The 22,457-nt window shown below is 38.2% G+C and overlaps 6 protein-coding genes across 13 annotated transcripts; 1 reads left to right on the top strand and 5 right to left on the bottom strand.

Annotated features, from left to right (window-relative positions):
• Window positions 1-30: 30 nt before the first annotated feature.
• On the bottom strand, window positions 31-4,123 carry LOC108811830 (putative pentatricopeptide repeat-containing protein At5g09950). 6 transcript variants are annotated; one of them, XM_018583932.2, is made up of 5 exons: window positions 3,863-4,123; window positions 810-3,781; window positions 642-733; window positions 367-529; window positions 31-269 (listed from the first exon to the last, which is right to left on the bottom strand). In XM_018583932.2, the coding sequence occupies exons 1-2, from the start codon at window positions 4,049-4,051 to the stop codon at window positions 821-823; spliced, it is 3,150 nt and encodes a 1,049-aa protein (XP_018439434.1). In that variant the 5' UTR covers window positions 4,052-4,123; the 3' UTR covers window positions 31-269; window positions 367-529; window positions 642-733; window positions 810-820. The 6 variants fall into 6 exon arrangements, with proteins under 6 accessions (XP_018439434.1, XP_018439432.1, XP_018439435.1 ...); XM_018583930.2 differs by having other exon boundaries at window positions 381-529; XM_018583933.2 differs by having other exon boundaries at window positions 407-529.
• Window positions 4,124-4,344: 221 nt separating this feature from the next.
• Window positions 4,345-7,939, bottom strand: LOC108813811 (electron transfer flavoprotein-ubiquinone oxidoreductase, mitochondrial). Of its 2 annotated transcripts, none has more exons than XM_018586478.2 (18): window positions 7,500-7,939; window positions 7,345-7,421; window positions 7,141-7,247; window positions 6,978-7,059; window positions 6,796-6,904; window positions 6,664-6,710; window positions 6,501-6,575; window positions 6,307-6,423; window positions 6,151-6,219; window positions 5,983-6,075; window positions 5,774-5,876; window positions 5,568-5,692; window positions 5,433-5,482; window positions 5,282-5,348; window positions 5,110-5,189; window positions 4,883-5,011; window positions 4,698-4,769; window positions 4,345-4,622 (listed from the first exon to the last, which is right to left on the bottom strand). In XM_018586478.2, the coding sequence occupies exons 1-18, from the start codon at window positions 7,876-7,878 to the stop codon at window positions 4,589-4,591; spliced, it is 1,815 nt and encodes a 604-aa protein (XP_018441980.1). In that variant the 5' UTR covers window positions 7,879-7,939; the 3' UTR covers window positions 4,345-4,588. The 2 variants fall into 2 exon arrangements, with proteins under 2 accessions (XP_018441980.1, XP_018441979.1); XM_018586477.2 differs by having other exon boundaries at window positions 4,703-4,769; window positions 7,500-7,938.
• A 4-nt stretch (window positions 7,940-7,943) lies between these two features.
• Window positions 7,944-12,134, bottom strand: LOC108813812 (uncharacterized). Of its 2 annotated transcripts, XM_018586480.2 has the most exons (5): window positions 10,980-12,134; window positions 10,423-10,617; window positions 10,202-10,339; window positions 10,012-10,101; window positions 9,321-9,445 (listed from the first exon to the last, which is right to left on the bottom strand). In XM_018586480.2, exons 2-4 carry the CDS (start codon window positions 10,615-10,617, stop codon window positions 10,021-10,023), a joined length of 414 nt encoding a protein of 137 aa, XP_018441982.1. In that variant the 5' UTR covers window positions 10,980-12,134; the 3' UTR covers window positions 9,321-9,445; window positions 10,012-10,020. The 2 variants fall into 2 exon arrangements, with proteins under 2 accessions (XP_056845996.1, XP_018441982.1); XM_056990016.1 differs by lacking the exons at window positions 10,423-10,617; window positions 10,980-12,134 and having other exon boundaries at window positions 7,944-9,445; window positions 10,202-10,241.
• A 1,811-nt stretch (window positions 12,135-13,945) lies between these two features.
• Window positions 13,946-15,590, bottom strand: LOC108809772 (F-box/LRR-repeat protein At2g43260). Its single transcript, XM_018581916.2, has 2 exons — window positions 15,119-15,590; window positions 13,946-15,045 (listed from the first exon to the last, which is right to left on the bottom strand). Exons 1-2 carry the CDS (start codon window positions 15,525-15,527, stop codon window positions 14,384-14,386), a joined length of 1,071 nt encoding a protein of 356 aa, XP_018437418.2. The 5' UTR covers window positions 15,528-15,590; the 3' UTR covers window positions 13,946-14,383.
• Window positions 15,591-17,310: 1,720 nt separating this feature from the next.
• LOC108806463 (biotin synthase, mitochondrial) lies at window positions 17,311-19,522 on the top strand. The gene is made up of 6 exons (XM_018578587.2): window positions 17,311-17,586; window positions 17,851-18,030; window positions 18,277-18,383; window positions 18,529-18,734; window positions 18,857-18,996; window positions 19,079-19,522. The coding sequence occupies exons 1-6, from the start codon at window positions 17,386-17,388 to the stop codon at window positions 19,373-19,375; spliced, it is 1,131 nt and encodes a 376-aa protein (XP_018434089.1). The 5' UTR covers window positions 17,311-17,385; the 3' UTR covers window positions 19,376-19,522.
• A 238-nt stretch (window positions 19,523-19,760) lies between these two features.
• On the bottom strand, window positions 19,761-20,733 carry LOC108807178 (uncharacterized). Its single transcript, XM_018579436.2, has 2 exons — window positions 20,209-20,733; window positions 19,761-20,102 (listed from the first exon to the last, which is right to left on the bottom strand). Exons 1-2 carry the CDS (start codon window positions 20,645-20,647, stop codon window positions 20,023-20,025), a joined length of 519 nt encoding a protein of 172 aa, XP_018434938.1. The 5' UTR covers window positions 20,648-20,733; the 3' UTR covers window positions 19,761-20,022.
• Window positions 20,734-22,457: the final 1,724 nt, after the last annotated feature.

Here is a 22,457-nt window from a genome sequence, read left to right as displayed (position 1 = left end):
CTACTTCCTCTTGTACCCATTAACGCCAAATGAAATTAACATACAACACCTTTATAACAAACGAAACACTAGTTACTTACATGCAGTTTTATGATAAGAAAAGGTGGAAAAATATTGTCATGCTGAGTACCATAAAGTGAATCTTGGGGACTACATGAGTAAATACGCAATGCCTACACCACTTTCAGGCACCTGTACACTCTATGATCTGCTCTGGATCTTCACATGCCTTCAAAATAAATAGCTTACTCTCCTCATCTTCGACATACCTTTTTGACCAATTCACAAACGAGGGTGACTGTCTTGTTCAAGGAAGTTAATCTATACAACAAATTGCATATGAAGAGAGATAGAAATGAAAGTTACAACTCGTAACGCACTGGCTAGTGTGAGTAAAGTGGCATACAGTGGAAAGATTACTTTTTCTGGAATCTTGGGATATCACAAGCGCCAACTGAGATGGTTGATCATATGAATCAATCATTTTGCGCATGATTGGTCTGACCATCATATGAGCTCCTCCACTCATCTTTTCAACAATAGAGAAAAATGATATTAACTTGCCAAACAAAATCAAAGGCTATTTGTATAAATTAAATGCGTATAATGAATTCTCAACTTTTAACAGAAAGGAAACGCACATATTGTATGTAACTCAGTGCTTTGATGCATCTCTACTTTCCTTTCCAGTAGCAGAAAGAACAATGGTTTGAGTGAATAAGTGCTGAATCACCTGAAAAAATAAACAGGACTGTATATGAACAAAATGTTGGAAATAATCTTTGATTTGAGGTTGATGGTCTTCTTACCTCTCATGGAATCACCAGAAATCTTTACATGAGCATTCACCGTCTTGAAAATGATGAAACCTGTTTGAATCTCTTAGAACAATCTGTCTCCCTTCGATCTTTGATATATACTTGAAAGCAGAGTGACAATCACCGCAAACTCTAAGGTTCTTCATTATTCTGATTGGCAGTGTAGAGTTTCTCTGTGTCGTGAGAACAAAAGCTACAGCGAGCTTCTCACTGTGATAGCTCAGTATCTCTTCCTTGTTCTCTTGCTCTAGATCATACAAGGCGAATCCTGTCTGCGGCACATAACCTGCGTCCCTCATCTTTCTGTTGAGCTCCTTGAGCTTCTCGTAGATCAACTCAGCGTCTGGATGTGACTTATCACCAGCTGCAAACATATGAACTCCATCTTTCATGGTGACCCAACTGTAACCAGCTTCCTTTTTCACCTCTGCATCTTTCATCTTCTTTCTCGCCAATACTAGATCTTCCCACCTTCCTCCAGCAGCATACATGTTACCAAGTAACACATAGTTTACAGCGTTTTCTGGTTCCATTTGAAAAAGCATTTCTGCTGCCTTCCTCCCTAGCTCTGCTTTACGACCATTTGCTCTGCAACAAGCGCCGAGCACTGTCCTCCATATGAGAACATTAGGCTTCATCGGCATTTTATCGATGAAACTTTCCAACTTATCTAGCTCACCTGCACGGCCTAGCAAGTCAGCCATACATGAGAAATGTTCAATCCTTGGAGCTAAGCCATAGGAATCACTCATAGACTGGAAATGTTTAAACCCTTCTTTAACCAAACCCGCGTGGCTACAAGCTGACAAGACTCCCACGAATGTAACGTGATCAGGTGGTGTCTTGCCATCGAGCTTCATATTCTCAAAAAGCTTCAAAGCTTCTTCTCCTTGCCCATGCCGTGCATAGCCAGAGATCATCGAGTTCCAAGAATATGAGTTCTTCACAGGCATCGCGTTGAAAAACCTCAAAGCATAATCTAGTCTACCACATTTGGAGTACATGTCAACGAGTGCACTCCCAACCACCACATCGGATTCTAAACAAGCTCTCACCGAGCAAGCATGCACTTCCATCCCACGCTCTAGCGTCGCAACCGAAGCAAACGCGCTGAGAACCGTCGCGTACATGAAATTATCCAACCTCTGACCTCTCTGCAGCATAAAACATACCAAGTCCAAGGCCTTGGGAAGTAGCTCGTTATGTATATAACCAGAGATCATCGAGTTCCAAGTTACATCATCTCTTCTCTCTGACATTCTAGAAAATATCTTCTCGCACTCCTCCATCTCCTCACACTTCCCATAACAAGCTATAAGCGCATTCTCAATGGTTGCTTCGTCTGTGATACTGTACTTTAACGCTAGCGCATGTATCTGCTTACCGAGTTCACCGAATGAAAGAGATGACACAGCTGAAAGAACGCTTGAAAAGGTTATTCTGTTAAGTTTTTGTCCAGCACGTAGGGCATTCATGAAACATGCCACGGCTTCAGGTACTGACCCTTCTGAACTGGCTAAAGCACCTATCATGGAGTTCCAAGACACCTGATCACGCTCTGACATGAAGGAAAATATCCTACGACATTCTTTCACATAGCCAGTCTCTGCGTACAGTGTGATAAGCGCATTTGAAACCGAAACGTTCAAATCAAGCCCCAATCTGAGGCTTTCTCCATGAATCTGCTGTCCTACTTTACCCCACTTCAAGCTCGCGCACGAGCTTAGCGAGCTAATCAGCGTGAAAGTTCCAGGCAAGATTTCATGCCGTCTCATACTTTGGTAGCGTTCCAAAGCTTCTTGAAAACAACCGTTTTGGTCAAGACCAGTGATCATGGAGTTCCAGGAGACAGAATCTTTCTCCATCATGAAACGGAAAACACGTCTAGCGTCGTCTATGGAGCCGCACTTAGCATACATATTAACAAGGCCATTCCCAATGCCGACCATGAAATCAACTAAGCCAGTTGTTATCACATGTCCATGAACCTCTCTGCCTTTCCTCAGACCTACTTCCTCAGCTAGATAATAATACTCAGGAAACGAGCTCAGGAGATTCACGTATGACTCAGGACTAACATCAATCCTGCTTTTCATATCCATAAATAGCTTAGTCGCTTCTTCTCCCCGTTTCTGCCGCACCAGACCAACCATTAAACCGTTCAATGTAACCGCGTTTCTTGTTTCCATCTGATTAAAAACCTTCCTAGCGTAACTCAACGAACCAGACTTCGCAAACGCACTCACCAACCCACTTCCAACGAAAAGATCAGAGAGAAAACCAGATTTCTGGATAGCGCACATGATCTGCTTAAGCAAACTAACATCTGGTTGAGTCAAAGAACAAGCAGCAGTTACAAGACTACCGAAAGTGTACTCGGTTGGTCTAGAACCATCACACTGCATGCTAGAGAACATCTTAAACGCAGATCTCAAATCCCCAGCACCTGAGTACACAGATATGATGGAGTTCCACGATACAGAGTTTTTCACTTGAATGTCATCGAAAACACGAAGAGCAGAACTGAGAGACCCTATGCATTTCCAGTACATTGATATGAGGACATTCGAAGCTACTGCGTTGAATGCATAGGAGAGTTTGAACATTAGGCCGTGGAGCTGTCTCCCGAAAAGCTTCCCCACAGAATCTTCTAACTCCTGACAAGCTTTAAGGGCGCTAGCGAAAGCGTATGGGTTCGAGAAAACTCCTTCTTCGATCATGTTTCTAAAGAATAATAAGGCTTCCTTGTGTTCTCCGTTACGGTTATACCCTGAAACAACGCATGCCCATGTGACAGAGTTCCTCTGAGTCATTTCGTCGAACAGGTTACGCGCAGAGACTGAGTCTCCCTTCTCAAAATGAGCATTTATGTAACTGTTGCACAAGTAGACATCATTGTCTGGCCCGTTCTTATACGGTGGCAAGTGAAAGTGTTTATCTCCTCTATCTCCAACAACGCAGCTCTAAACAAAAAATAAGAAAGAACAACGACAAAACAGAGGTTAGGACAATGAAGAAACATACATTTGAGACAGAACACAAACCTGTTCTTGTCTCCAATGTGGGGTAATCTCAACAACATCGTAATGTGTCGACTCTCTTGCTGCTTCGTTGCTGACATATCTACTACTCCTGTTTACAGCTAAAGTCTTCGAATTTGCACTTAAAGCTCGCGACTTTCGCAACAACTCGGCGGAATTAGGATACCCATATCGAGGAACGAGCCTATGCATGATCTCACTGAGTTACTAAGAGACTCACCGTTGTGGTGCTCTGCTCCGGTGTGTTGAGAATAAAAAGAAAATTTAAAAATCGAAAAAGGTCTTTTAAGTCTTTACATGAGCTTAACCCACACATGTGCTTTTTTTTTTTTTGTCACGAAACCCACACATGTGCTTTAATTTTATTTCTTGTCATTTATTTTTTACCATGATAAGGTTAAGTGCGTGCAACACATTGTTTAAGAAATCTAGGACATGTTGAGCTTCAAAAACAAGTTATGTAATGACATTTGGATGCATGAGTATGATTTTGAATTCCCTTTTCTTCACTTATTCTGATGAGTTCCCATTAATGTCCAAATTAAAGTTTACAACAAGCGAAACACTAATGATGCTTACATACATTTTTCTATCACTGAAAGCTGAAAACATAATATGGTTTTGCCTTTGAGTCTCAATTATTTTATGGGGATGTGGTAAAAGCAAGTGTTGAGGACTACTACATTAGGGAATAAGCAGGGCCTCCACCACCTTCAGGTACTGTCCACTCTATGTTTTGCTTTGGATCTTTGATGTCACATGCCTTTTAGATAGAAACGCCAAAACAAACGCGAATAAGCATTCTTGAAACACAAAGAAGATAAAGTGATGCCCATACCATACCTTGCAGTGCAAACAGTTCTGAGCGTTGATCTGCAGTTTCGGCTTACCCTCTTCATCTTCCACATATCTATTTTTCATGGTTTGAATCAAAACGCAAAACAATTATTAGTATCTTGTTCAAGGAAGTCTCTTAATCTATAGATAAACTGCATATGAAGAGGGAGAAAGGGAAGTCATTACTCGTATACACGGGCTGGGCAGTAACGTGACTCTGGTGCAGCATACTCTGGTAAGTTTACCTTTTCTGGAATCTTTGGATCCTTCAATCGCAAATGAGATGGCTGATCATGATCATGATTGGTATTACTCCTGTTATCATCATCATTTCAAGAGGTAAAGCCACTCCTCAATAAAAAATACCATAAGAGGAATACATTTTACATTGTAAAGATGGTAAAAATACGAACCTGTACAAAGACGTTGGCACGTCAAATGACAAAACACCATCTGGCTTTGGATACTCAATTGGCTTGCATTTCCGAGCAAGCTGCAATAAAAAGATATACAGTATATCCCAACTTCAGTTCTGTTTTTTCTTTGTCTGACTAAACAAGTCTCTTAAGTGTTTGTGTTACTTACATCTGTTGCTTCGTGGTCTGCTTTCCCATGCTTCAAGGTGAAAGGGACCTTTCCTTTCAGTACATAGCTGCAATAATGAAACATAAACAGATCACTCATAACAAAGAGGATATGATCATATAGAACACCGGAAAAAAGAAGAGAATCTTACTGTTCCATAGCACTCACAGCCAAGCCAGGGATTAGCCCATACTCAAATGCCTGCAGTTTATATGAGATTAAGATCATATCTATCTAACAGGAAAATTCAATTAGATAGAAAACCATATGAGCTGATATTACGAACAGGACGGTAGTTTCGAGCTGCGTAGAGCTCCTTCCACACCCATGAATCCCTCAGGTTGTCCCAGTATGTGTTCATGTTTGAACCTTCATGAAGTGCACCAAATGCAGCTTCTGCTGCTAGCATTCCTGTATGAGATATTTGATGAAATTAAAAATGAAAGTTCTATAATGGAAATAGTATTTTTATCAAAGATGTATTGTAATAACCTGATTTCATTGCGGTATGTGTCCCTTTAATCTTGGGAACATTGAGAAAACCAGCTGAACATCCAATTATTGCTCCTCCAGGAAAGACTGGATATGGAATAGACTGAAATTTTACTAGCACCAAGTTCAAATATGTCATAACATGCCAAAACAAAATCTATATCAACGTACAGGTTAATATCTTTAAGGAAAAAAGATTTTAAACTCACCTGAAAACCACCTTCATTTAAAGTACGAGCTCCATACTGAAGCACAGTACCACCTTCCAAGATGCGTTTAATGGCTGGATGGTGCTTGAGTTTCTATTGGGCAGGTTCGAACTTGTTAGTTCTGAACTGCTTTGCAAAGTTCTTGTTGTTATGAGAAACTGACATTACCTGAAATTCCTCATATGGATTCAAGAACGGGTTTTTGTAATTCAAGGCAACAACCAAGCCAAGCGCAACCTGTTTATGGTTCAACTGATTGATTAAGACACAACTAGAAGGAAAGCAGACAATATTTTTTCTCAACCAATTGATAATATTACTTACCTGTCTATCGTTCATGTGGTACAAGAAAGAACCTCCGTATGTCTTAGGATCCAAGGGCCAGCCTAAAGTGTGAATAACCTCTCCGGGGTTATGCTTGCTTTCATCTATCTCCCAAACCTATTGAGCTCAAAGTATCAGCCATTAAAAAAGTTATAGAGAGAGGTTAATACTAGATCAAGGATAAAAATGGTTACCTCCTTAATTCCCAAAGCATATGTCTGATGCTGTGCATTAACCTCTTCTCTTAATTTATACTTTTTGATGATTTTCTGCACAAAGTTGAAGTAAGAAACTTAGTTAGCATCAGCACCAGATGCAAATCGAGTGTATATTGTAATCAAAAACGCTTCTTCTGACCTCGGATAGTGATCCTCTGCATCCTTCTGCAAATAATGTAACTCGCCCTGTGTATGGAAAGTGACATATGTTATTAAGCACAAGACACTTGCTACTATTAGTGATGATAGAGAGAGAAGGAAACAAAACGACCTTTTATGTCTACGCCAGGCTGGAAAGTCTCCTTCTTGGAGCCATCTTTGGATATTCCCATATCTTTGGTTGCGATCCCAACAACCTTATCACTTGCATCGTACAACACCTGATAAATAAACGTTTAAAATTAAATGGTTTCAAGAACAAAACACACAAGTAGAAGCAAAAGATATTATTACCTCAGTAGCAGAAAAGCCAGGGTATATCTCAATTCCAAGCTCCTCAGCTTTGCCTCCTAGCCAACGCACCAGTTGGCTCAAACTGTACATACAAGCACCACCAAACACTAAACATCTGAACCATGGACATAACCAATTATAAAATGTTAAGTCTAACACCTACCTAATAACGTAGTTTCCCTTGTTATCAAAGGGAGAAGGAAGTGAGATTGCACGGTTCTTCGTCAGAAACCAGAACTTATCAGAAGAAGCAGGGATCTCAATGGGTGCCTAAAACAGAAGAGACCATGAAACAACAAAAGACATTTCCTTTTCATATTGATTTCGAAACAAAGTTTTGGTTTTTTCTTTGTCTTAAGAAACAAACCTGTTCTTGTCTCCAATGTGGGAGAAGTTCATCTAATGCCAAAGGCTCAAAAACATTTCCAGAAATTATGTGTCCTCCTGTAATAATTCCAAAAACTCCATAGCTTAATGAAGAGACAACATAAAAGAGAGAGAATTAAAGAAAGAGAAACTGACCAACTTCAGCTCCTTTCTCAACGACGCATACAGAGAGATCAGTGTTCTTCTCCAGACAGAGCTGTTTCAACCGTATAGCAGCAGATAGACCTGCGGGCCCAGCTCCGATGATCAGAACATCGTACTCTATACACTCTCTCCCCGCTTCGCTGCTGATACATCTTACCCGCGAATTTGAGCTGAAAGGTCGCGACTTTCGATACGAATCAGGATACCCAGATGGAGAAAGGAATCGATTAGTGGTAGGGTGGGAGGGAGGAGGAGACTCAGAGGCGGTGACAGGACTTGACGAAAGCAAACGAGGGAGAATCAAAGGCTTAGAGTTTCTCAATGGATTGGTGAAAGAAGAAGAAGATAGCTTTAGAAGGAATCTATGCATGATGGTTAAGCTAAAGAGGATGGATGATCTGTTTGATCTAAGAGCATGCCCATTAGTGAACCCCAAGGGGGGTTCATAGGGATATTTTTATTGTTTTTATGTGGGTCCGTGAATAGTGACGAACCCGTATTAATTTTGTTCTTCCATTAGTGAACCCGAAAATAGGGTTCATAAGAATAAAATAATATTAATTTTTTTTTTTTAAATTTAAATTTTTTTTTAATTTAATACAATGGAAATTCAAAAACATACAAAGATTATTCATCTAGATTACCATATTTTTGCCATATATTTTCAACTAAATCGGCTTTCAAACGATCATGTTTCTGTTGATCCCGAATTTGAGCTTGAATGCCATGCCTATTAACGAAGTTGGAAGGGGAGTCCGTAGGTTGCGAGATTTCCACCTGTGAACTCCTGCTTGATTCTCCCGAGTCGAACTCAGATGTATCAGACAGAATATATGTGTTTCGTTCGTTCTCTACTATCATATTGTGTAGTATGACACAAGTTCTCATAATCTTTCCAATCTTTTCCTTGTCCCATAGTAGAGCAGGATTTTTTACTATTGCAAACCTCGATTGCAAAACTCCGAAAGCACGTTCGACATCTTTTCTGGCGGATTCTTGTTTTTCAGCAAAAAGCTCAGCTTTAAGACCTTGAGGTAGTGGGATGGATTGGATAAATGTTGACCATTTGGGATAGATTCCGTCTGTAAGGTAGTACGCCATACGATAATTGTGGCCGTTGACCGTGAAATTAACTTTAGGAGCTCGACCTTGTATAATGTCAGAAAAAACTTGTGACCGATCGAGAACATTAATATCGTTGAGGGTACCTGGTAAACCGAAAAATGCGTGCCATATCCAAAGATCCTGTGATGCCACAGCCTCTAAGACAATGGTCGGCTTTCCGTGACCTCGTGTGTACTGCCCTCTCCAAGACCTTGGGCAGTTTTTCCACTCCCAATGCATACAGTCGATGCTGCCTATCATTCCCGGAAAACCGCGTACCTCTCCGATATCGAGTAATCGTTGAAGATCAGCTGGTGTAGGTTTTCGTAGATACTCATCTCCGTACAATTGTATTATCGCTTCGTTGAACTTCTCCAAACATAGAAGTGCGGTACTCTCACCAAGTCGGAGATATTCGTCATACGTATCTCCCGATTGACCATATGCTAGCATACGTATAGCCGCAGTACACTTTTGAAGTGCAGATAGACCGTACCTTCCGTGAGCATTTCGTCTTTGACGAAAGTATGGAACTTCATTACTCAGGCGATCGACAATGGAAAGGAACAATGGCTTCGTCATTCGAAAACGCCGCCTAAACATTTCTGGTGGGTATGTAGGATTTTCACTGAAATAGTCGTTCCAAAGGTCTTCGTGGCCTTGCTCCCTATGTCTTTCGATATAAGCTCGTCTCTTCGGCTTGTTAATTTGTTGGTCGATAAAATTATCAACATGTTGGTCGATAAAATTATCAACATGTTGGTCAACCGTATCTTCAATTAGTTTATCTGCTGCATCATCTGATGAGAAAGACATCACTTGAACACTTCTTCCTTCATACAAAAACAAAATGGAAAAATATAAATCTTCAATAGTTTAATAAGAAACATAAATTTTATTGGAAAAAAAATTAAATTATTCACAAGTTTAATAAGAAACAATTCTTTTTTGGAAAAAAAAATTAATTATTCACAAGTTTAATAAGAAACAATTCTTTTTTGGAAAAAAATTAAATTCTTCAATAGTTTAATAAGAAACATAAATTTTATTCGGAAAAAAACTTAATTATTCACAAGTTTAATAAGAAACAATTCTTTTTTGGAAAAAAAAAATTAATTATTCACAAGTTTAATAAGAAACAATTCTTTTTTGGAAAAAAAAATTAAATTATTCACAAGTTTAATAAGAAACAATTCTTTTTTGGAAAAAAAATTAAATTCTTCACAAGTTTAATATAAGAAACAATCCAAAAAATTTTAAATTTTGAGAAAGAGAGATAGAGAGAAGAGTGATAGAGAAAAGAGTATACTTGTTGTTGATTGTGTTGTTGGAGAGAAGAGTGTTGTTGATAGGGTTGTTCGAGAGAGGAGTTGAAATAGAGAGGAGAGAAGAGTCTTACCTTTGCTTTTCAATCGAAGCAGACCATCTCCAGGTCAGCGACTTTCACACTGAGAACATCCACCTGGCCAGAGAGCCTCTTAACCTGTTCCTGGACATGTAAACAACAAAAAGAAAATGAGTTAATACGTTTTCTTCACTAATGAAACACCAAAAGAGATAAGCAATGCAATGAAGAGAGAAGATATTACCTCAAGTGACTCAATCTGTTGACTGAGGATGGGCACCTCCTTGATCACCTTCTCAGCCGCCTGCAGGCGGTTAGTGAGCTTCTCGATCTCCTCCTGGACACCATGAACCCAAGGCTGACGATAATGGAGCCCATCAGCCTTGGTTAAACCATAAAAAAAAACAATTCATCAAAATCAGTATAAGAAAAAGAACATAAATAAACAGAAACATAGATTATTACCTGGTAGTTTACGCATGTGAAGAAGCGCTTCCCAGGAAGAGTGTCTCTCTCCTCCTTCCCCTGAACCTCGTCAATCATTCTCCCACCACAGTAACACCTTGTCGGTATCCCGTACTCCGAATCAGCCACATATTGCAAGCTGTTGTTGTACTCAATGTTCCTCTTCATGTCTCTTCTCTCTGCTGCGGGATCCATCTGTAGCAGACACAAAAAAAAATAAGAAAAGTCATCAAAGTCATCAAAGTCATCAAAGTATATAGAAAAATATGAGATCAACCCGTCATGACGATTAAAAACCCTTTATCGAGACCCATATAATGGATTAAGAACCGTAACCCTTTATCAATTTCGAACCATAACCCTAAATCCCCAAATCAATTTTTAATCCCAGACAAACCAACCATGAGTCGGTTAATACAACCCAGCATGAAGATTAATTGAAAGCCCCAACACGATTTTGAACCCAACTACGAAAACCCTAAATCGATTAAGAATCGCCGACAACCCTTCCCTGCCCAAAACGCTTCAAAATAACCGCGATTCTACTAGATACTAACCTGAGCTCGTGGAGGAAACCGTTCGTCGTCGATTTGACGGTGAAAAGCTCCGGGAATCGGCGTCGCACGAGAATCGCCTCTGAATCGCCTAGACGAGAAAGAAACCCTAGCTTTTGCGGAATAAAAGAAAATGAAAGGTTTCGCGAATTACTCCGCTTCAACTCGAAAACACGGGCCCAATCTCAGCGCGACACGTGCCTTGAACTCGGCTACGGACGGATCACCGCTAAGAGACGGGTCACGCTAATTAGCCCATTTTTCTATTTTTTTTTCTCTTCCGGCCCTATGAACCCGAGCCCATGAACCCCTTAAGAACCATTAATGGGCATGCTCTAACAAAGCTTTCATTTTTCATTTCATATAATAGCCTCTCCTCTCTCTATACGTCATGACTCGGCAGTGATGTGGCAACTTCATTCATAATCTCTCTTATCTACTACTAGTAATAAAGTACACAGAGTTTTTGGTTACTAAAAGTTATTATTTTTTTTCACCTTCAAAGAGATCGAAGCATGTTGCTACTTATCTGATTAACGATACAACTTCTTTATACACTTGACCGTATATACTATGTTGGGAAATGACAATAACATGCAAAAATCAGAAATGAGAAATCATAAACCTAGAAGCTCAAAAATTCACATATAGCAGTATAGCATCATCTAAGTAGGATACAAATCCAAAATAATAAACAGTTGTATGCAAAGTTTAAGAAGTAGAAACGCACTGTTCTGGACACGAATCTAGAATCAGAAACACATCCACCGGGATACAAATCTAGAATCTGAAACGCATATGTTACACAGAAATTACAAAGAAAAGAGCAAACATGAACTCGTTGTCACATAAACAAATCAAAATCCTCACAAGTTTAGTTTCAATCCATCACGAGAATTCAAATTTCTTTAGGAATCAAGGTCTCGAAATCGATAGACAAGCTGAGATCTATAGACAAACCCTAACATAGGTTTAAGAACACTACGAACTAAACAAAATTCGTTTCTAAGTTCTGCACAACATATGTACACATTCACTACGAATCGAGCATCAGAAACATGGACTCGAGCTCGTAGTCAGAGCAGAAAATGCTACCTCGAGCAAGAGAATAGAAATATGAAGTAGCTTCTGCTAGAAACAAGTCTCCTCCAATCAGTGGGTTTCTCCTAATGGCACCATAATCGGAGAATAAGCTATGTTGTGATTTTTGAATTCGATCTGTTCCGCTTTTGATCATAATGGGCTTTTTCATGGGCCTTAGCTTACAAAACATGATACATGTTGTTTCTTACTACCGACCACTACCACCAGCGGTTTGAAACACATAAGAAATCGGCAAAAGAAATAGAGAGGATATTGGGGAAACAAAACCAGAGGAGAGAATGTTGAAGAGAACATGTGTGTTTTTGCTTTTATATGTTCGTGTGTCGATTGTAGAGTTTTTTTATCGCATTTAATGCATATTGATATCTTTTTCCCCATTTTTAAAAGTAATTAAATATCTAGACCGGTAAAAGGAAGTCTTTTTTTGTAATGTAAAATGTAAAAAGAAGACATGCTACGATGTGGGGGTAATTTCCTTTTCTACTGTTTGGGTGGTAACTAAATTTAATTATAACTTTCCAAGAAATGCATGACGACTTAGCTAGAGTTGTCTTAGGTATGATTTTTTTTTGTTCAAAGGCATGATATATTATAACTACTAGTACTATCTTAATATACACAAGTAAAGAAGTTAAGCAATTAATTACGTTGACGATTAAAAAAAAGTCTAAAAGACCCTAAGGCGTTTTATTATTTATAAAATTTTGGGATGAAAAGTTCCAATTAGTCCACGTTATTTTCAGTAGGTTTATAGTTTACGTATTATAATGTCAATAGTAGAAGAAAAAGACACATCTGAGGCGGTTTTGGAGATTTCGATGTGAGAATGAATCCGAGCGGAAAGTATCATTCTTCCTAAATTAGAAATTAACTGGGACATGCTTATGATAAGAAGATAATTTCGCAGAAAAGTAAAAGTAAGAGTATATATTGATTGTCAACAGATCTAGATAAAGAATAACATACACATGACAAGAAGGGTGACAGTGTCACAAAATAAAATAATGTTAGGAGATGAAAAAAGGAGCAATAGTCACAATGAAATAACTCGCAATACTGTTCCCCTCTTGGAAAGTTTGGCAAAGATTGTAGATTCATGTCCAGGTCTTAAGGAGTCATGACATTTTCATTTTTATTTGAATACCAGTACCACACACACACACAAAATAAGAAACGAAAGTATTCCTTAACCAATAGAACACATAGGCACAGTTTTAGAGAGATTGTTGGTTCCGTTAAAGATTCAATTCATAAACATACAGTTTTTTATAGGAAATATTGTGATGGTTACAAACTTATAATAAAGATTCAAAATACAGAAATCTACAATTTGATTTGGACATGCATCTATGGTTGCTAATGCTATTGATCGATGTGGCTATTCAACAACTACCCTCCGTAATCATATACGTAATAGCAACCATATATATGTATGAATAAGCAAAGATAACGGGAAGAGTGCATGATTCAGAGAGATTTGCATAGGCTTTTGATTCTCTTATTTTTGATTGGAGGACACATTGTCCAGTATGCAAAAGTCTACAATTTGTTCTGGGCGAGATATTGTGTGATTGTGTCTATGTCGATGTGGATATTTAACAGCGCTACCTTTAGCAACCATAGATGTATGAATATGAGCAGGATAATGGAACTTGCATACTTAATATATCGTCTGTAATTTCCCTTTTCGAATACATAATCTGCCAAACCTAATTCTCATAAACCGTATATCTTTTTTGCTCTACCTGTAACAAGTAGCAAGACATTCTATTACACAACCAAATATGATAAGGAGGTTCAACAACATGGTGAATGAAAACACAAATATTATTGTTTTAATGGGCATAGATTAATTGGATTTTCAATACAATCGTAATCATCTCAATTCCTATAAATAACAGAGAAATACAAAGGTGGAGAAGGGTTCCTACAAACAAGGAAGACAATTTTAAGAATAAAACACAACTAACGCAATGGAAAAAGCAAAAAGGAGACAGAAATTGCTTACAGAAGAAGAACAGAAAATAACACAATAACAGAACATAAAAATAACCAGTTCAAACCCGACTACATCTGGTTCGTTTTGATGTGCCGATTTGCTTTCTTTCTGTCCACCAGTTGTGTATCCTTGTTACTGTTGTCTTCACTCCATCAAGACTCAATGAACCCCTCAAAAAATAACAAACTATACCAATAACTAGAGCGATAAACATAATATCTAAGATCCCAAATTTAACCCTTTTGGAAAACAATCTGCATCTAGATGACCTGGTTTTATAACCAAGACGATGTGCTGATTTTGATCAAAGTGGAGCCATATTCTCTAGGTAAGGAGATAGAACATGAACGCAACTATCTGAGGAGAGACAACGAAGCTCACATGTCTCAGGATAATATTTAAACAAACTCTTGCGATCATTAAACAAACTCTTGCGATCATTATAAAGGACAAGATTCCCTTGGTCCGAAACAGCCACAGGCGTGAACACGGACCACTTGGACGCCGTTATACCAGCTAAATTTATGGCATAAGTATTGCTCCATATCTCTTCTCCTGCATTCATGCTACATATCTCTAGTATACGTGCAGGCCCAGGGATCGTTATTTTGGCTACGGCTAGACGGTTCTCAAGGTTCACAATCTTGGTGTCCCGGGTGACCAACGTATCCGGAGCTGAGACTCTGTGGAACTCTTCTTTGTGAAGATCCAAGGCTAGTAAATGGTAACCCGACCCAATGTGTAACAGCCCCTCACCCGAAAAGAGCCAGTATATCGATCCATTCACACAAACTGATTGTCTTTCCAAACTAGTCACATAATGAGGTCGTTTCAGTTTCTTCCATTCACCACTTTCAACATCAAGAACATCGCAATCATCGCCAAACATGGGTTCAACAATCATCTTAACTACTATATAGCTTCCTGTAACTCTGTCTCTACCAAACCCCATGACCATGTCTGACCCTGTTCCATAAAGTTTCTATTTTTAACTTCTCTTTGACAAAAAAAAAAAGAAAAAAAAAGAATATTAGATTACCGTTTCTGAACCGGGAGGACGAATGAAACCGCAGGTTCTGTCCAGTCGAAGGATTCAAAACGGTGATATAATCTGGTTCGTGGAAACAGACCAAACCGTTGCAACTCAACATAGGCCGTCGTGCCGCATCGCAATGCAGATAGACGATCTCTTCGTCCCCTTGGAACTGCGACTCGGGGAGGAGACATGGTCTGCCGCCGCAATTGCAGTTGTAAGCAGCGAGGATTTTACGGCTCTGTTTAACACTCCTACGCCTTTGAACGAAGCTATCCGATTCCAGAATTGATCTCCACTGTTTCGAGATGGTTTTGAATTTGAGGATTGATTTCAAGGGCAGTCGAAGGAAAATTTCTTCTAGAAGATCGGGAACTATGTAGATCGGGTTAGGGCTTTGTTTCTCTTCCGACATTTTTGGTTTTTTTTTGTGATGAATCGGAGAAACTCACCAACATAATAACATTGTGAAATTTCAAAATATTAAAGGGAAAATAATTAAGTCGTCAGAAAGAATGAATAATTTACTTAAAATTAAATTTTAAAATTGAACATTTGCGACAATAAATATGGTAAGTTGAGTAAAAAAATACAAATATGGCAAGTTTCCGACAAAGTTCGAACTTGTAATAGAAAACCAGTTAAACCAACGGTCCACAAGACACCGTTAAACAGTTCAACTCAGCAATCGCTTGTTTCATTACTTAATGGGCCACCAAATATTGGGCTTATATTAAGTCCAGTAAAGAGTCCATGCTGCGAATGCTAGGGTTTCTGCTTCTAGCCACTACTCTCATATGTATATAAAAACCATTATCCACCATCTCCTTCTTGAGTAATCTTTTCTGGTTTGATTTTGCTTTGTTAGATCTATGAGTTTATGTAATGGTTTGTTGGTATGGTGTAAGAGAAAGAGGGCTCCATTTTTAAACGAGTCAACAGCAGGCGCCACTTTAATGGCGACCTGACTGCCGCTTGGAGCCTAGATTAATTTGCCAGAGGAAGACCCATGGAAACTAATTTCACTATGTTTTCATGATTCAATACTCTTGGATACAATTATGCTATAATCTTGTTGAGTTTTTTTTGTTGGGTGTGAATGTTTTTGATTGGATGGCATTAAGTCAGACACGGGTGCTTGTTGGTTTTTAATAAGAAACAGCAGAGCAACCTTTTGCATGATGCCTATATCATAAAAGCTTCTCATCACGATTGGAGGCAGTCTTGATCTGATGTCTTCTCATGGCTTCCTCCAAATTTAAAGCAGCTACAATATATCTTCTCTTGAATATTTTATTCTGTTATCTTGAAATAACCGAGTTAGGCGTTTATTCAAAAGTGGGCAGATCTGGTTTCTAAATTCACAATAAAGACTCTTGGTTAACTTATCCGTAGACGTTGACACGTTATATACTTTTCATTGTAGCATTATGGTATATAACTATCAATTGAGACGGTGAGACCCGAGTAAAAAAGACTACTATTCCAGTTCACCAATGGCATTATTTTTGACAGTGAGACTCGAGTAAAAAAGCTTACTATTCCAGTTCACCAATGGCATCAGTTATGAAAAAACACCACAAATAATATTTTCACTAGTTTACAGTAACATGTGTTTCAAACAGATTTACCCCTCTAAGAAAGTTGAAAGACAAAATAAATAAAATAAGGTAAAGAAACGAAAAAAAAATCTGGAGATCAGGGAGAGAGCTCACCCTAGAATCATACGGTTATGTTCGGACATATCTTGACAATTTGTATGACCAGTCCGAGCTCTTAATGTTGGCATACTTGTGCGAAACTTGAAACAAACAAAGTCTTAACTCCATTCGTGTACGCCAGTAACGTCACCAACACAACAAAAACTCTTTTACCAATTCCAAAACAGAGCAATAAAAAATTTGAAAGTGCAACATGAGAGAGTTTACATAGACCGCCGTTATAACAGAGGAGAGATAAACTGACGCAGTTATCATTCAACACAACGTCGCATTGAACATTTGAGCACTCTCTTCTCTCACTGCTGCTCCGGCCGGTTTAATACATTTAAAAATTAAACGCTGTCGTTCAGTTAATTACTGTTTCGGCCCAACAGAATATCTACACGAGGCATTTTTTTTGGACAACATCTACACGAGGCCCATTTTTAAATCGAAGGCGGAAACTCCAACGGTGGTTGGTTTTGTTGTTAGGTGTCTCACTCATGGGATGACTCTCAAGTAAATCACAGAACACAGCAAATCGATAGAAGAGGAAGAAAAGAGTGGGAGAAGATGATGCTTACTCGATTTGTATTTCGATCTCAACTCAGACATTCTGTCTCTGTTCGTCAGTGTGCTTCTTACTCCTCCTCTGCATCGGCAGCTTCAGCCGAAGCTGAAAGAACGATCCGTGAAGGTCCAAGAAATGACTGGAGTAAAGATGAAATCAAAGCCGTCTATGACTCCCCTGTTCTTGACCTCCTCTTCCACGGAGTAAAGTTCCCTCCTTTCTCTCTCTCTCCACTCTTTGTTGCTATCTACCTCCTCTGATTCAGACATGTGGAGTACAAAGCTTTAGGCTTTCTGTCGGAAAGTGTCCGATTACTTTTTATTTTTTTTATTTAGTTTGAGCTAGAATCTCACTGAAACGCTTCTGCCGGAACATTCAACGAAACTTGTCTGAGCTTATTAATGTCGGCATTGTTCTTTGTCTGTTACTTGGTAGTTTGGTAATGATATTGTGTTTTGGTTTTTCAGGCACAGGTTCATAGGCATGTTCATAACTTCAGGGAAGTGCAGCAGTGTACTCTCCTCTCCATAAAGACTGGAGGGTGCAGTGAGGACTGTTCTTACTGTCCTCAGTCCTCCAGATATGACACTGGAGTCAAGGCCCAAAGACTCATGTCCAAGGACGCTGTCATTGTTGCTGCTAAGAAGGTCCGCTGTTTCCTTGTCTGACTTCTTTTACTCAATGCATGTTCTGTAGCACAACGTTTCAATAAGAAACATGAGGAATGTTCAAATGAGTCTAAGATGCATTGTGTGGCAGCTCATTTTACTATCTAAGACTATAAAAATCATCAAGCTTGATGGTAACTAGCAATCTAGGATCCTGGCATTGTTTTAATGGAAGCATTTTGAGGATGTTATGATGTGAATCAACAAATGTTTATGTGTCGTTAGGCAAAAGAAGCTGGTAGCACAAGGTTTTGCATGGGTGCTGCGTGGCGAGATACAATAGGACGCAAAACCAATTTCAACCAGATACTTGACTACATCAAAGAGATTAGGTATTGAGAACTTTTAATTCCTTATAATTTGAGATTTCAATTTTAGAATGTTTTATCCGTGAATGAATGAACATGATGTTGAATATGGTCTCTTGTCCTGTAACTTTGTAATATTTTTTTTTTGGGGGCTCTTACTTTACAACAGAGGCATGGGGATGGAAGTTTGCTGCACATTGGGCATGATTGAGAAGCAGCAAGCGTTAGAGCTAAAGAAAGCTGGCCTCACTGCTTACAACCATAATCTTGATACTTCGAGAGAGTACTACCCCAATGTCATCACTACAAGAAGTTATGACGAACGTCTTGAAACTCTTGACCATGTGCGTGAAGCTGGTATCAACGTCTGTTCAGGTAACTTTGACATGTAACAAGATCTTGGTCATTATAATCATGATTTTCGAAGTAGTCATTTGATTTTGATAGATCCAATAGTAAAACATGTTCTCAAGTGGTTTCTTGATACTGATAAACAGGAGGAATAATAGGGCTTGGAGAGGCAGAAGAGGACAGAGTAGGTTTGTTACACACATTGGCAACACTTCCTTCTCACCCTGAGAGTGTTCCCATCAATGCTCTGCTTGCAGTTAAAGGCACTCCTCTTGAAGACCAGAAGGTAATTAGAAAGACACAGTACAAGTCAGAGCTACTTAGTTATAAAAGTCTTTGAAAAAAAAAACTTTGTGTGTGTTCTACAGCCGGTTGAGATATGGGAGATGATCAGGATGATTGGAACAGCAAGAATCGTGATGCCAAAAGCAATGGTGAGGCTATCTGCTGGTAGAGTCCGGTTCTCGATGCCAGAGCAAGCCCTGTGTTTTCTCGCTGGTGCAAACTCCATCTTCACAGGAGAGAAGCTTTTGACAACACCCAACAATGATTTTGACGCGGACCAACTCATGTTCAAGACGCTAGGACTCACTCCTAAGCCCCCGAGTTTCTCCGAAGATGATTCTGAATCCGAAGGCTGCGAGAAAGTTGCTTCTTCTCACTAAAGTTTGGACACTCTTTGAAGTAGAGCTATCTTTTCACTATGTAGCATGATCGGATGATTTAAATGATTCCACTTTTTTTATTGCTTGATGTTATATTGAATTGAACTGGTCTCTCAGGTTTCTGTCACACTTGCTACAGTTATCGTGTTTGTTTTTTGCAAAGACAGAGAAGCTATTGGCATCTGCTTAAGCACAAAAGTTCAATGTGCTAGCCCCCAAAGATAGCCTCTCACTTTCTCTCTATGGAGTAAGACAAGAAACTAACTAACTCATAGGTTGAAGTGTAATATAGAGATTAGACAAAGCTAATGTGGAATGTGAACATATATCTGTAGTTAGAAACTTGGAATGCAACTTTTTTGCCAAACTTTTAGGAACAGTTAGGTTTGTAATAAGAATTAAATCTTTATTATTAAAAAAAAGCATTACAAGACATTTTCCTAGCAAAATCTCTAAGCTTTTTTATACATCCCTGAACATAGCTCATACAACAACAAATGGGTGTTTCTTTCAAGCAGGTCAGTCTCAAAAATAAAAAGCTGAAAGAGAACAGCCTAATATAAAGAGACATCATTCCTGCATGCAGCAATTATGTTGTTTCATCGTCTTCTTTCTCTCACCCATTTGAATGCTTCAAAATCCAAATCTCAAGTGCATAATCTTACGGTGCATGCCACAGCTTGTGCCCAAAACTTCAACCTTGCTTTGACATCATCAGGACTGTCCCCTGTTATTTTCCACACATTTTCACATCATCAGAAAAAAAACTAAAAAAAAATATTTGAAATGTAAACAAAAGGTTTAAAAAAAGCTTTTGAAAACTAGAGCTTTACCAGGACTAGAGATCTTCCAGCTAGCTATAGGAGATTCAATCTTCTCAGGGGAAGAAGTATGGTGGTGGTGATGATCTTGATCCATAAACTTGTGACTCATCGAGTAACAAAGCTCAAGAGCAGGCAAAGTATTACAAAGCTCAGGAATCTCCTCGTAGTTGAAACCAAAGCCGAGATCTACACAACCTTTAAGCTCCTCGAGATCATCGTCCGTTAAACTCTTTGTCCTCTTCAAATCATCAACAACGTAACCTTCAAGCAACACACTGCTCTTCTTCTTCTTCTCCAACTTCTTGGTTTCTTGCAGCGACTCACCACCAAAAGCATTCTCGAACTCTTCTTCAGATTCACTGTAGGAGGAGCATGAGCTGGAGCTGGTGAAGATCTCAGAGTCTGTCTCGTATGAGGAACAACGAGAAAGAGAAGCTGAGTCGCACATTATGGATCTCTCTGTTTTTTTTTTTGTTTTGTTATGGAGTTTGAAGAAAGAAAGTGTAAGAGAGAAATAAGGTGAAGAGGTGCCTTTTATAAAGCTACAAACAATGCGCGGCATTTATGTTGGTTATTAGTAAACGATGTATTATGGTATGATATCATAAAATATGATGATCATTATTCATTACCATCAACTCGAAACTGGGCCGACAAATCGGGGCCCGCCATGTGCAAGGATCTTAGATCAACGAATCGTCGTCAGAGAGCACATTTGGCCAATTATTCCCACTACTTTTCTCTTAGCCGTAAAAATAAATTATTCTATAATTTGATTTTTTATTTATTTATATAATACATATCTGAGATTTATATATATTTATATAATTTAATTTGACTCTAAAAAAGAATATTGTACGTAGTATTTTATAGCACTGATCGAAAACATAGATCGGTAGAGGCTGTAAGAACCATAGACATAATCTTCAAAAAAAAAAAGAATAGATTGTTTTTTTGAACTTTTACAGTCATTTTTAAAATATTCATGCTTTTATTTTTAAAACTGAATCTGAAATTAAAACATTATAAGAACAAATATGTTAGCTTCAGAAAACATTTTTCTAGAATTTTTTTCAGTACTCTGAAAAATTTATACAACAAAATAAATTAAAACCAAAACTAAAAATCTAAACTTTAAGTCTCATAGGAAGAAAAACAGAAAATCACAGCTTCAAACACAAATAAGTAGGTAACAGATAATGTCGAATGTCGTCAGCCTAGTCAAGAAGAACAAAACCAAAAAAATTCCATTGTAAATATGAAATTTATGTGGATAGCTTTTATCAAGAACAAAATGAAATATATATATATATAGCTTTTATCAAGAACAAAATGAAATATATATATATATAGCTTTTATCAAGAACAAAATGAAATATATATATAAGTTATGGGTCCATGCAAAATAAAGATAAAAAGAGAGAGTATAGACTGTATTGAGTTATTATTGGGTCCATATATTATATAGTCAAACTGCAAATTATTTGGTGGATATTGAGTTATTTATTACTGGGTCCACATACACGTAGAATCAAACTACAAAATAATGCTTTGTGTGTATATATTCTATTACATGTGTATGTCACAGAATTTATATATGCATACAGTTACATACCTAACTTTTCGCGGCTGCAACAAGAAGTCGTTGCTCCAAACTCGTTAGGTTGCTTTAATTATTTTACTGAAATACATTTGTACTCCTATAAAAAATATGAATATGTCTTAGTTTAATAGATAACTGTGTAGGTGAAAGACTGATCTATTAGATTATAGAATTGTTGCAAATCTAGTCTTCAGCCTGCCAAAAGCCGCTTGTCTAGATGCGCACTTCAGTTTTACATTGCACTACGACTAACAATAATTTTTAATACAAGTAACTTTAGGTTCCACAATAATATTACGTTTTATATCTTATTTTGTAGATATTGACAAGCAAATAAAAGTGTGATTCTTTGATAGTCTAATCGATAAATGTTAGTGAGAAGAAGCAGATTAATGGCATGATGGATGGTGACATGACATGGCATATTGACCATTATATAAAAGCATGAGAAAACACAGTTCGGTTTCCCGTGTTATTGCCCATAAAGAACGCAAGGCTCCAAATGATTGTGGTAGTTATGGCACTGTGAACAATGATAACATAAATGCTATTCTTGCACATTGAATAAACGATGTTATTTGAATCGTTATTTATATTTGTAGTACGTGTATATTTGTTTTCTGATAACCATCTTTAATTTTGCTTTGATAATTCA

This window comes from Raphanus sativus, chromosome 6 (assembly GCF_000801105.2).
Source record: "Raphanus sativus cultivar WK10039 chromosome 6, ASM80110v3, whole genome shotgun sequence".
Classification (NCBI taxonomy): domain Eukaryota; kingdom Viridiplantae; phylum Streptophyta; class Magnoliopsida; order Brassicales; family Brassicaceae; genus Raphanus; species Raphanus sativus.
The sequence above is the reverse complement of the archived record's forward strand: the minus strand, read 5'-3'. Positions and strand labels throughout refer to the sequence as shown.

Coding starts and splice junctions, on each gene's coding strand:
- LOC108811830 (XM_056990015.1), bottom strand. CDS start 4,051: ATGCATAGGCTCGTTCCTCGATATGGGTATCCTAATTCCGCCGAGTTG. Junction 3,782..3,862: donor CACATTGGAGACAAGAACAG/GTTTGTGTTCTG, acceptor TTTTTTGTTTAG/AGCTGCGTTGTTGGAGATAG.
- LOC108813811 (XM_018586477.2), bottom strand. CDS start 7,878: ATGCATAGATTCCTTCTAAAGCTATCTTCTTCTTCTTTCACCAATCCA. Junction 6,576..6,663: donor GCAGAGGATCACTATCCGAG/GTCAGAAGAAGC, acceptor AACTTTGTGCAG/AAAATCATCAAAAAGTATAA. Junction 5,012..5,109: donor GTGCCAACGTCTTTGTACAG/GTTCGTATTTTT, acceptor TGATGATAACAG/GAGTAATACCAATCATGATC.
- LOC108813812 (XM_056990016.1), bottom strand. CDS start 9,428: ATGTCTTTCTCATCAGATGATGCAGCAGATAAACTAATTGAAGATACG.
- LOC108809772 (XM_018581916.2), bottom strand. CDS start 15,527: ATGTCGGAAGAGAAACAAAGCCCTAACCCGATCTACATAGTTCCCGAT. Junction 15,046..15,118: donor GTCCTCCCGGTTCAGAAACG/GTAATCTAATAT, acceptor TTTATGGAACAG/GGTCAGACATGGTCATGGGG.
- LOC108806463 (XM_018578587.2), top strand. CDS start 17,386: ATGATGCTTACTCGATTTGTATTTCGATCTCAACTCAGACATTCTGTC. Junction 18,031..18,276: donor TCATTGTTGCTGCTAAGAAG/GTCCGCTGTTTC, acceptor ATGTGTCGTTAG/GCAAAAGAAGCTGGTAGCAC. Junction 18,384..18,528: donor GACTACATCAAAGAGATTAG/GTATTGAGAACT, acceptor ACTTTACAACAG/AGGCATGGGGATGGAAGTTT.
- LOC108807178 (XM_018579436.2), bottom strand. CDS start 20,647: ATGTGCGACTCAGCTTCTCTTTCTCGTTGTTCCTCATACGAGACAGAC. Junction 20,103..20,208: donor CTGGAAGATCTCTAGTCCTG/GTAAAGCTCTAG, acceptor GGAAAATAACAG/GGGACAGTCCTGATGATGTC.